This window comes from Thermobia domestica, chromosome 6, assembly GCF_964235325.1.
Source record: "Thermobia domestica chromosome 6, izTheDome1.hap1.1, whole genome shotgun sequence".
Lineage (NCBI taxonomy): Eukaryota > Metazoa > Arthropoda > Insecta > Zygentoma > Lepismatidae > Thermobia > Thermobia domestica.
The window spans coordinates 5,371,020-5,384,771 of record NC_137459.1 but is presented as its reverse complement, the minus strand read 5'-3'; the positions used below and the strand labels follow the sequence as shown (position 1 = coordinate 5,384,771).

At 35.1% G+C, this 13,752-nt stretch overlaps 2 protein-coding genes across 5 annotated transcripts in view; both read left to right on the top strand.

Annotated features, from left to right (window-relative positions):
• Nucleotides 1-13,752, top strand: part of Ipk1 (Inositol phosphate kinase 1) — a 794,094-nt gene that overhangs the window by 240,112 nt on the left and 540,230 nt on the right. The window lies entirely within an intron of this gene.
• LOC145687826 (protein BTG2-like) lies at nt 8,435-11,381 on the top strand. The gene has a single exon (XM_081761276.1). The coding sequence runs from the start codon at nt 8,888-8,890 to the stop codon at nt 9,383-9,385; it is 498 nt and encodes a 165-aa protein (XP_081617402.1). The 5' UTR covers nt 8,435-8,887; the 3' UTR covers nt 9,386-11,381.

Below are 13,752 nucleotides of genomic sequence, written 5' to 3'. Positions count from 1 at the left end.
GTGGATCCGAACCACATGCTTCCCGCAGGAAATCGAACCCGGGACTCCCAGGACAGAGGTGTGCACGCTATCCACATAGCCACTAGAAAACTAAATAAATAAGTAAACAGTAGACATTAGCGATTCTAGAGGTCCACGGTGGTTCAGTGGTAGAGCGTTCACTTCTGGTGCATGGGATTGGTTCGATCTCAGCTCGCACTAAGTGAGCTTTGTGGTGGACAAATACCGTGTGCATGGGTTTTCTCAGGGTTCTCCCGTTTCCTCCCACTTTATTCATTCCACCATTTCATACATTTCTCATTATCACCACCTCCTTTAGCCTGGCCGGCATAATCGTGGGACGTAAAACTTAATTTCATTTCTTTTAGGATTCAATTCTCCGACATGTGTGTCACCTTTTTAGTATACTCAGCACCCCCTATTGTGTTTAAAATTACATATTATTGTATAGCCTAGCTGTATTGCATTTTTCATTTTCTTTTGTCGCAAATTATTATAACTACATGCTCCAGAAGTCCAGTGATTCCAGTTCCACGCCACGAAATGGTCATAGATGAACTGTTCTTTGTTTGCTGTAGGTAGGCTCCACGAATGTACTTGTTTCTGGTCCTCTTGAGTAAACATCATCTTTAATCTCACCAGATGAATGCGTGAGTGGCATTTTTAAATATACTATAAACCTATAAAATTCCTTACTGTGTTTCATTGTTGTTTTAGGAATTAAATATCACGATTGTATTTGGAACTATTAATAAAAAAATGATCAAGCCATTTTGGTCAGATAATATCCCCAAAACAAAACACCTATCCTACTCCTTTCGTAGTAAGAGGATATTTTTTCTTCTACAATAGCAAGTTCCTACTATTATTACTATTTCTAGTACTAATAGTAACTATCATTAGTAATAATAATACTCTCAGAATGAGGAAAATTTTGTAATTATAAAAGAAATAAGAAAAGACTAAAGTTAAGAGTGTATTCACACTTTCATGAACCGTACGTAGGAAAAAGTGCCTCTATTGGATTTCCGTATATCTGTTCGCTTTTCTGTGTGTACAGAGGCGAATCTGTGCTTTTCAACGTATCGAAAACGAAGTTTAAGATTTCGTGCGATTTTGCAAGAAAATTTCGTTTTACCAGTGGCGGATCTACCCCGGGGGGCCTAGGCCTAGGGCTGTTCCGATAATCAAGTAATCGATAACAATTCGATAAAATTTCAAAACCGTTTTATCGATAAAGAATTTTAATTTTATCGAACTTTCGAGACTCCCGAAATGTTTGAGACTCTCGAAGTGTTCGGGACTCTCGATGTGTTTGAGGCACTCGAAATGTAAGAAACATTAGACAACTTCGAGACACTCGAACTGTTAGAGTCTCAGATTGTTTGAAAGCAGCAAATACTGAAATATATCAATATGATCGCATTTGTCGAGTCACTTGAATATTTTGAAAAGTTCGGAGTGTTCGGAAGAAACAATGCATTCGAGGTTATCATAGTTGTATATAATATGAATTACATATATGCAGGGTGTTCATATTAAAACTTCTCTCCTTAGCAATGAAGTGAAGGAAAAGTTTTTTCCCCACAGATCTGTGCAAGGTTTAAGCAGTCTATCAGAAGAGAGAAAGAGGAAGAGAAAATATGCATCACCCAAATGGAATTGGAACCCAAGACACCATTAGTCTACTAATAGCCACTTTGCCGATTGCGCCAATAACGGGACAGGCAGAAAAATAATTTTACGTATGATTTCGACAAATACAACTTTGCAATAACGTATCAGATGAAAAAAGTTGTTTGACTAGTTTGGCTGCAAGAAGTAATCATTGGAGAAGTGAAGGAACTGAACTGTTCATCACTATTTTTGATAATACCCGAAACTTCTTTAATACTCGAAATGTTCATAATATCCGAAACTTCGATAATACTCGAAATGTCGATAATACCCGAAACTTCGATAATACTCAAAATTTCAATAATACCCGAAACTTCGATAATACTCGAAATGTCGATAATACCCGAAACTTCTTTAATACTCGAAATGTTCATAATATCCGAAACTTCGATAATACTCGAAATGTCGATAATACCCGAAACTTCGATAATACTCAAAATTTCGATAATACTCGAAATGTCGATAATACCCGAAACTTCTTTAATACTCGAAATGTTCATAATATCCGAAACTTCGATAATACTCGAAATGTCGATAATACCCGAAACTTCGATAATACTCAAAATTTCGATAATACCCGAAACTTCGATAATTTCAAATACTCTAACGGTTTCGAGTAACCGATGACAACTCGATAAAATTTCACTCCCGAAGTTCGATAGGTCCTCAGCCTTATCGAACACTCCTACCTAGGCCCCAAGGTTTTTGAATGACAAAAATAATTTAAGCTATTATTTATATATTTTTGAAAGTTCATAGTAAAATCATTATATACCTATATAGTCTGGGTTCTAGTTGCCTCCCTCCCCGCCCAGTTTTTGCCTTCTGGATCCGCCTCTGCCTTTTACATCCAAAAACAAGGGTAGTTTTGCGATTATGAAAAAAAAAAAGATTTTCTCGAAAATTGTTCTAACAATTTCATTCATATCTTCAGTACTTACCGAGAAAATTTAAGTGATTCTAGGGTGATTGAGTGAATTTTGTATGGATATGATTATTATTATTATTATTATTATTATTATTATTATTATTTGTAAGCAACCTTCGCTTCTTGTTGATATTTCGTAAATAAAGATGTAATTAGTAACTTTATAGTGGCGTATATTTTTGATATTTAGTATGTGTTTACTCCATTAAAACACAAATGCGTTATTGTCTGCGGGGTTTTCAGCTAACAGTTTTACGTATAAAAATATGTAATTTCGTATTGTTTGTTTATTTGTATTCCATACATTTTACAGTCAATTTAACTGCTAAGTATTTGCATTATTGCTTCAGATAACCTTTCAAAATGATATCGCACACCAGCTGGAAGATTGTTACAAGTCAAAAATACACATTTGAAGGAACATTACTTTTCAAGTTTGTTATTCTATCAAACTTCTCCCTGGAATACTGGTATTTCTGCCATCTAGGGGTTAATTTGTTTAGTTACGTTTATGCAAAAGTTCCACCAGGTAGAGCTCGCTTCTCTCTCTCTCTATTCTCTTTTGAGCGATGATAACTCAAAATTTCCATTTTTTGAGTTGTAACATTCTTCCACCGGGTGTGCGATATGTTTCCTTTTCAAAATGTTTTCTTGTTTTTTTGTTTTTTTTTTTAAATATTTTTCTATCTCAGGCTACTGTATATTTTTATGTTTATATGACTGGATCCGTTGTTTCGTCTTATTCCGTATGTTATTGTCATATCCTTCTATTTTAGAATGTGGAAATGTTAGCATCTTATGTTGTTCGAAGTTTTTACACGACGTTCCCGTGCTTATTATGTGTATTGCGTATGTTTCGCTTTACGATTAGGTGTTTAAATAATTTTCCCAGAAAACAATACCATAAAGTTGTGAAGGGTAGGGCAGGGCAGAAAGTTGTGCAGTGTGCTCCGTGTGTATATGTAACCTTTTACGTGATTTATCGTTGAGGAAATATTCTCTGGACGTACACTCATGTCTAAAATGATTGTCGCATTTCTATAACTGTCTTTTTGTAAGAATATAATTTGATAATTCTGCAGGGTACATGATACTATATGTATAATCGAGAAATTTATATTTGTGGTAAATTTCATAGGAAAAGAATTATAAATACGAAAATTAGAATGAGTAAAACAAAATGATGCTAAATGGAAGAGAAAGTTTTATTGTTCTTATTTACTGCTCTTTTGACATGAAATTTACCACATACATGTCTTTACCGATTATACACATACTAACATTGTAAGAAATACCAGGCGAATTCATTATCAAATTATATTCCTACAACATATTTATAGACATGCGACAATATTTTTGGACATGAGTGTACATATATACAGACACAGTCAGTACCAAAATGGTAGGCTGCACCCAAATCTGGTCGTATCTGGATTTACGTTAGACATTTTAGACATTCATCCAGTGTTCTTACTGTCGTGTATATTTAGCTTACAGGATTGGCTCATTAAGTCTCATATACATGTATATTCCTCTGTATGGGCTGCAGCAATTAGCACAATACATACGGGGCCCTACACAAGTTTATATTTGGTTCAACATTAGTGAAACGTCTGACATTGAACATGCAATACCTTGCAAACGGTACAAGCTACTATAAAACTAACTACGTACATCAGTGGATTTTTGAAAAAAAAAATGTACATGAATTTGATGTATCACTTGCACCTATTTCCATTTGAAAAAAAAAGCGGAAGTTGAATCCAATATGGCGGATCTAAGGTGGCAACCGGAGTGGGTAACATGTCAGAGAAGCAGTACTTGATCCAATTTGTTTGGCATATGCCCACATTCATGTCCAGTTACATCTAAAGAAACTAAAAGCAATTTTGTTGAGTTGAGTTGATTTTGAGTTTAATGTCCCTTTCCAGCAGCGAGGCTATATGAGACGTGGACCTACTGATTAACGTGGAATCCGAACCACATGAGCTCCCGCCGGGAATCGAACCCGGGCAAAAGCAATTTTGTGTCCGAGGTTTATAGTAGCTTATGTTTGAATTCCGGATATATGAAGGCTCATAAATATGCAAATTACTAGTATGGTCCGCTAAAATTAGTACAATATACATTGGACAGCGGAGTATTTTGCATTTAAATCAATTTTACACGAATCCCGAGGTTACATTTCACGAATGTACCTTGCTAGAAAAATGTTTGCTAATAACACTACACACTTTCCTTGTTGACCAGTTTATTGATCATTCTGTGTGATCGTCCTCTAGATTTTTTTTTTTTTTTTTTTTTTTACAACGAAAATTTCTTAAAAGATTCGATCCATTTTCAAAGCAATAAAGTGAAAGGTTTCGTAAATTCTATTGCAAAAGTTAATAGTTTGAATTTTCAATATTTTCAAGAACGTAGATGAAACATTGTTGTTCTTACTTTAGTCGTGAGGTTTTGCAACTGTAAATCACTACCAGCGTTTATGATATATTTTTTTCCTTAGTCCCAGCAGGTGAATGCCCGGCTCTTACCGATTTACAAATTCCTACATTCAGTTTCTTTATTACTCGCTTTTATTTCAAATGGAGTAAGCGATCACTCAAGCTATTTGTACGGTCGATTTTTTCTTTATAGGCAGCCTTTAAGTTTACAAGCTTGCGCCCAGGTTTTTGGTAAGGACAACGTTTCATTGATAATGGCACATTCAAACTTTACACCACAATGATGTGTTTAAGCAAGCTAAAATCATTAACATGTAGTCCAAAAAGCTAGTTGGCTTGGTTTAGTCTCGACCAATTCCGGCCTTCTCTTCTACCTTTTGTCTTTCTTGAGGGAAGGGGAGAATTGTAGATGTGAGAGATTGCACCCAAGTAAAAAAAGATAAGTACGGCTGCTTTAAATTTATATATAAAATGACGCAAATTGAAATTTATGTGTACTTAATTTTCGTAGCAATATGCCAGGAGTTTTGTTGATTTTCACGTATTACGTCAAACATTTTCGAATGGTAAGGATGTTTTGAAAGCATTCGCAGGCTAAAAATGTTACATAAAAAAATACATGCCCAAAAAACACGAACTAAATTTATTTTGCTAGCAGTGAAGCCAGAAGAGTTTTCCCTCATATTAATTGCTGAGGGAAATCGTTTCGCGTACTTCGAAAGGACGCGACGCTTCTCTGCAAGCGACGCTAACAATATGACGTCAAGCACGCGTGCGTGACTTGAAGCCTCTTCGTTGTACCTCTCCCTCTGGTAGTATTGTTGATATAATCCTCACTACATGGACTCTGTCGAACGAGCTCTCGCATTGCTCTAGTAGCATTTTGCTGTTGTACTGAATCCCATTCCCATTGTGTTCTTTATTTTACTTTGTTATTATTGCTAGGCTGTAATCAACTGGGATAGCGTGTTTTGACTTGCGGACTCACTATCCATATTGAGGGGCCAACTTGTTTCCAGTGTTGCTAACCGAGCACAGGAAATAAAGCAAATGCTTGGTAGTTAGGTTTAATAAATTTTACTCATTATTTCGCTTAGTCCTAATAAGAAGTAAAATGTCTCCTATATATATTTTTTTTTTCATTGTGATGTAAATAATCATTTAAGGGTAATATTGACATGGTAATATTTATAGAGAGAGTGACTTCCTGTTAAATGACGGAAGGTGTGCCTACCATACTGTTTCCAAAAGACTGTTACTTGCAATAATACAGTTGATGTTGTAAGTGCTCGTAAATAAAATAAAAGCTAGTATGTATTTTCCGCGTCGGCGATGCTTCATTGCTTTGTATTTCGGAGTTGTACTTGTCTAGGGGCTAGCTAGCTTCTTCATGGGTATGTGAATAGCATAAGCGTCTTTGACGTTGGAGGCCTGAGTTCGATTCCCGTCGAAAGCTCATGGGCTCTGATACCACGCTAAAACTGTAGTTCCACGTCTGATATAGCCTCACTGCTGACAGGACGCAAATAAAAATCAGTAAGTGTATAGCGGGGTCTTCTCGACCATAGTAAAACAGAGTATATTAACATTGCACGCACATATTTATTTTTTAATACTATGAAGGGATCTGTGGAGCCCTAAATAATTGTACTAATTTATGGAGTCGAGATACTTGTATAGAAATATCTCTTATTTAAGTGGTGCCCCCAAATTGTATTCGTGATAGTTTAGTTATTTACAAATTGAGAGAGAGGTATTATATACAGATATCCAGCGTGTATATACATTACTAGCGGAATGTCCGTTCTTCGGACGGGGAGAATAGTTTCATTTTTCGGCATCGGAAATGTCACTGTTTGTCTCAGCAACCCCGAAAAATACAATTCGACACTAATATCGATCATTTATATATATATATATATATATATATATATATATATATATATATATATATATATATATATATATATATAATATATATATATATATCACCCTCCACTCCTCTAAGTTGCGCGGCTTAATTTGGATTTGAAGGACATCAAAAGTCTCACTATTCATCTCAGCGACCTCGAAAACTATAGATATCGTCCATTTTCGATCATTCTTAAATATTTCCTCCTGCCTACGTTGTACCGTCAAAGTGAAATGATAAAAAACATCCCAGGCCCGAACTTCATCAATGTTGAAAATTTGATCGAGAGATCGGTCTAGTGGTTCAAGAGTTAATTCGCAAACATAGTGACTTTCATTTATATATATATATATATATATATATATATATATATATATATATATATATATATATATATATATATAAAATTATAACCGTTGTGTGAGTGGTTCCACGTTTGATCCCCGATTTGTGGAATAGTCGGAGGTTTCAAACGCAACTGGGGAGTTACTGCAGTTAAGAGATATTAAAAGTTGTGTACAAAGCAAAATAATAATGGTGTTGGGAACCGATGTGCTGACCACACATTTTAGCATATGCCTCTGATTGCCTGTAGTCCTTCGTGATAATAATAATAATAATATAAATAATAACACAGAGTGTAACTTTCTTCACTATGTAGTATTTTCTACATATTCACTTGTTCTATATAAATTCTCTTTTGGATCTCGGAATGGGGGTAGAGTATGAAATCATCACAAAGTGGGTGGAAGGGGATAGAGTATTATTATTATTATTATTATTATTATTATTATTATTATTATTATTATTATTATTATTATTATTATTATATTGTCTGGATCGAACCAAAAACCTCTCACCCGTGGTTTATTGTTGAACCTTCATGTACCTACCAATATAGTGATGAAGTGGAACGTGACGAATGAACCACGCAACACTATTACGTGATGTGGACCTAACTTATAACTTCGAAAATAAAATATTATCCTTAAAAGCTTGGCTGTAGACATCTTGTTTTACATTAATATTCATCCACAGGATGTTCGTACGGGATGCAGAAAAATAATACGTACGTAAATAACTGTAACAAATATGAAAGTTTTCCCTAGATATTTGATCATTATTAGTGCTTACTCATAACGTCTTTGTGCTGGATAGAAACATTTCACTACCCAATTGTTTATACTGGCCAATACGATTTTTTAACAAATGATATTAGTATTTATTTTTCATTTTGAAGTGTAGTTTGTCATTTTTATTTCTTCAAATAATAGGTCAGAAGCATAAAAAAGAAAACAAAGGATTTTGCGAGAGCATAGTAGGAAAGAAAAGTTGATTCGTTAAATCGGTGAAAAGTACTGCGGTTGCATACACTGTGTATTTACGTGAAATCGCCCAAGCCACTACCTCCCATTGGTTGAGTGGATGTCGAGTGACGTACAGCGTTCTGACGTCAGAGCTCCTTTCTAACAAAGAGTGTAGATTTTGTATCGGAGAGTCAGAACGAGGTTGAAGCGAGAAGAGAGTGTGGGTGATAGCCGTGTGGCCGTAAGCCACCCCTTTTTTACCATCAAACATCACCAAGCCGTCCAGGACCAAAGAACAGTGTATGCCTTTATGTGTGCGTGTAAGTGCGAAATAAACTGCATCCTGTGTGCCAGAGGTTCTAGTCTTCATGTTCTAAGAAGTGCCACCAGGTGAAGTGTGTGATAGAAGCCATTGTGGATTCACTGCCTTTTAGTATGTGATATGCAAGTGAATCTGAAGTGATAATAATAAATTAACATCACTGTGATCGCAAACTACTTGAAAAGTACGAGTTCCTGTACAACAGTGTTAGTGTATTTCTTATACCTCACGAAGCCAACCAACATCATTTCTTGAAGTGTTCCAAATTCAGCCCAGCAGTGTAGTGATAACTTGATCATGCGACTAGAAATTCACTCAGCAGCCAACTTCTTGGTTCAGTTGCTTCGGTTGCATCCAAACAGCCTTAATGAAACACAATTAGAAATGTTCAAAGAATCGTTGACGGACCTGCTTCGACGACGCTACAGAGATCACTGGTTCCCAGACTCACCAACTCGAGGTTCTGGTTATCGTTGTATTCGGATCAATGGAAAAATGGATCCAGTGATTACTCAAGCTGGAGAATCATGTGGACTGTCTGGTTCCTATTTACATAGTCTGTTCCCGTCCGAACTCACCATGTGGATCGATCCCCGGGAGGTGTCCTATAGAATAGGTGAGAATGGTTCCATTTGCGTTTTGTACGAGGAGAAGCTGGGAGATGACTACTCCAGAGATCGAGTAAGCAGTAACAAGGAAAATAGTTGCAAAGAATCTCTAAGGAACGCAGAAATTTTTCTGGACCCCCGAAGTGCAGTTGTTTTTGAGCAGATGGCCCCGTATGTGTCAAGTTGAGGTGGCAGTGTCCACCTCTATAACCCCCACCGCCCTGCCAAATGTGAAGCCCCTGTGATCTCACCATATCCTACATCCCCAATTCCTTGTCACACTCCGGCCAAGTCAGTACAATCAGGGACCAAAAAAAGAAAAAAAAATTCGAAGGCCAATCCCCTCCAAAATGGCCAGTTGTGTTTGTTCCATAATGCCAGTTTGAATGTTGTGCTGTGGACTGTGTGTGTTCCCTTCCTTGATCCCCTTCGAAAGAATGCATTTTGTGATTTAAAGTCGTACATGAACTGATTGTAGTGGGGTGTGATAGTGAAACATTTTTTATTTTTATTTTTTTTTAATTATTTTTGTCTACTTGTTCTGTGATGCTAGAATAAACAGGGCTGATTGTTTGACAGGGTAAGCGACTTGTACTTACGAAATCCAACATGACTGCCATAAATTGTGAATGACAAGTTATTAAATTCTGTGTAAAATAAAAAATTAGTGATGAAGGCGTTCATAAATATGGTACAAAGCTGAATACAGCGGTCTGTGATTCCTTTGGTTCCAGTATTTTTATTGGGTCTAGCTCATGTTATTTCACTCAGTCATTCAGATTTTGTGATGGATATTCTCTTGAGATGTTATAGTGTCCTTAATGGTAAGAAAGAGCTTGCCGTCACTTCAGGAAAATTTGTAAGTAACAAAAGAATCTTTAAATTTTCATCATGTATATATATATATATATATATATATATATGCATAAAAATATATTGCGGAGCCATTTCAAAGAGAATGTAGAATTTCATCGGAAGAAAGCTTTATTTACGATCGGCGCATAAATTACATACTCAGAACCATTCATCTGGTGCATGCTATTACTTGTATCATAATATAAATAACTATATAAAGTATATATATATATAAATATAAATATTATATATATTTTTTTCTTTTTGCTTGGATGTATAATTTGTTTGCAAGCTTACGTGGTGCACACTTTGTTATGGACAAAATTACAACGTTTCAAATTTTTACACCTTTTAATTCTCGAATTTAAAGTATCTTTTCGGTAGTCATTTTCTTTTATCGAAATATTACTTACTTATGTGTGGATCTTTTGATGTGAAAACTTTTCGTGAAACTGTTTTGAAGGGGTCCTAGTTTGACGTCTTGATCATTGTGCCCAGGGCAGGGTGCTTCACCTAGGAATAGAAGTGTAAAAACGATAGCGGGATTTTTTTTTTTTTTTTTTTTTTTTTTTTTTTTTTTTTTTTTTTGTAAATAACGTTTTTACAATTCTATACTAGGCGAATCGTTCTCTTGCTTTATGGGCATAATGACGGGCCAGGAAACTAGAATTATTTTCCCAGCCTTGTAGGTCTATTGTTTGTAATAGACCCTCTTCCTGTTTTTGCCTTGTAAGTACAGAAACGCCTGAAATCTCTTAATGAGCCTAGTGTTGTTAACTCAGGTGAAAGTCAACTTTGTATGTTGTGGACAAAAGGCTGGGAACAATGCTTGTCTTTATATAGTCATGTACATTGTTTTCGTTACTTTTCGATTTATTTTTTATTTATTCCAAGTGCTTTATTCATTCAGCACATAAAGTGAATTTGTAAATTGTGAAATAGAAAGTAATATATTACAAAAAAAATTATATATATTTCGGATTTTGTTCTGTATATTAAAATGGATATATATATTTAAAAAAAAATCAATGTTCTACCATTTCTGTTTCGTAATTTTGTTTTTTCGTTCTGTATGCTGTAGCAGGTGATGAAAGTTAATCGAACATAATTTAATCTACTTACGACGATGATAGAGTTTGGTATCGAAGTTGTTAGAAAACAATCGTTTACGACAAAATGTTTCGATTATTCTGTTAACTTTCTGTGTTACATTTATTTATGTACAGAGACAAAGTGTGTGGATCGTAATGTTTGGTAAATATGTGAAGAGAGGTGAGCCTATAACATACTGTTTTGTACAGATCAAATAAAGTGAGAGTTCCATTGAAGTGTTTAGGAGTAATTATTTGAGAACAATTAAATTTTTCAAACCTATTTACTATTTTATGTGCAAGTTGCACGGTTCAAAGCAAGTATTCCGCAAGGAGAGAAAAATTAAGAAAAAAAAATCTCTGGGTTGATATACCATAATATTGATTCGCGGTGAAAGTTGAAATTAAAACTACTTTATATATCATAAATTACGCATAATTATGCTAAAATGTCGTATTAATACGAAGCTGAACTTAGTTTCAATAGAATGATTTTCAACCCTGAGATTAAGTAATTGAAATGTTCGAAAATTTCAGTGATGTGGATTTTTTTCTTATGCCATAAACAAATGCTGTACTACGGACTGTGATCAAGTGTGATGGAGCAGGGGGATGAGGTAAGAATAATCTCGGGCGGTGATGATCATTCACAAATCTTCATTAGAGAAAGGAAAGGAAACATATTTTGAGGAACTTTTTTTTTTTTTTTTTTTTTATCCTTGGTGAATTTTTCGAAAATCATTACTTTTGTGTGTGTGTGTGTGTGTGTTGGGATTAAAATTTCAGTGCTATTTTGAATCCCTAAGCTTTCCATCGATTCGTTCTTGTGTTTTTCACTCAGCAATGACAACTTGTGATAGTATAAATTAGTACTGATCATATATATATATATATATATATATATATAAAGTGCAAGGGGGAAAAAAGATAACATACCCTCCCACCACTATGTTTAATGTTACGTTTTGGAATTTACAATAGTGTGTACCGGAATTGTGACAATAAGGAGACCACATGACGGAGACAGCGCCATTTGTCAAATAATTTCCAGGTATGTGTACAAGCTTCTTAGAATAGGAGATTAAGATTGAGTTTTTCAAGCCTTTCACTGGAGTTTGAAGACCGATTTTAGTCAAAGCTCAAGTGATAGTTTTTAATGACCTGTCTCGGAGATAACGTAAAGAGCCCGAGCAGTTGTCCAGAAATTGTTTGAATTTAGGAGGATGAGTTTCAGCTAAAGGAATTAGAAGTAGGAACATGTATAGGAAATAACTCAACTCTGCTCTCTTTATTTATTTATTTATTTATTTAGGTAGTTAGAGAAGTAACTGCAGTACATTTCAGGAAATTACTAGCAGTTTTACATTTTCGAGAAAAATATTGTTTCCAGCGATACCTTCAAATTGTCAGATACATTATTTCTAAAGTTTTTTTAACGTACGATTTTTTTCCTTCAGCATTCAGGTTTTAATATTGTGGATTAGACAATTCTGTATTTGCAAAATTAGTCAGGGTTAGGACATCTTTTTAAGTATGTATATACTCCAAATTGTATTAACAAAGCACAGTAAATGAATGTAGTGGTATGTTGTGACAATCCTTTGACGGGGGGTTGAAGATGATCATTTCCTCCACCACGATGAAACTTGCTTCCAAATATGGACCTAGCTTGCGAGCTACTGATTTGGCACTTAGTTTTCTAGTAAAAATTAATACATACATTTGTAAGTGAAAGCACATACAAGTAACATATTTCTTTTACACGGTGACAAACTGTAAACTGGATCACTTACTACCGCTGTTCTTAACTTTGAGAATGTTATTCATTACGCCTTTGCTTCAGCCAGTACTGAATTATTATTATTAGAGGCTTTACAGGTGAACTTTCAACGTTCAAAGGTAGTTTTTTTTAAAAGCGAAGTGTAAAAAAAAAAAAGGTGTTGGCTTTCTTCAGCTTGTTTCATATGAGTATATGCTCTTTAGAGATACGAAAATAAACTGAGAATGTAGGCCTAAATTAGATATAGTAAGAATTGTGAGCTCAAAAAGTGGTCTTTCCATGGAGTAATATTAACTTATATTTCACCCATCTTGAATAAGCCATTGGGGTATTTCTCTAGTGTTTGGTTTGGTTTGTGGGAGTTCAGAGTTTTTCAGCACCGAGCTTATGTAGGGACTTAGTATGAGAATCCAAATACTCATATTTTAAAGCTCGTCTGCTATTGCTTACGAGAGTGCCGACTTGCAATTAGAAACTCTATGGGATTTGTAAAGAAAGGGGAAAAAAAAGCTGTGGAGTTGTAGTTCATTAGTGAGTTACTTATGATTACGTTAATCACGGGGATAGGACATTTAGTTGTAATTGTAGAAATTAATTGGAAAATTGAAGAAATAAAAAGTTAAGATTACGAAGAATGTTTTACCCGTAGTCAGAATGATTAGGAGTTAGATTTCGGGAGCTATGGTCATGTCAGCCCATCACGTATGAGGGACGACGTCCCTTGAAGATCACACTATGCTTATAATTGGAGAGTGAAGGAAGCGACCTGGAACCATTGTGTTAGGTGCCATCTCGGCATTTGCTTGGTGAATGAAGAGAACCTCTGAA

What these genes read in the sequence shown, in the direction of transcription:
- LOC145687826 (XM_081761276.1), top strand. Translation starts at nt 8,888, where the DNA reads ATGCGACTAGAAATTCACTCAGCAGCCAACTTCTTGGTTCAGTTGCTT.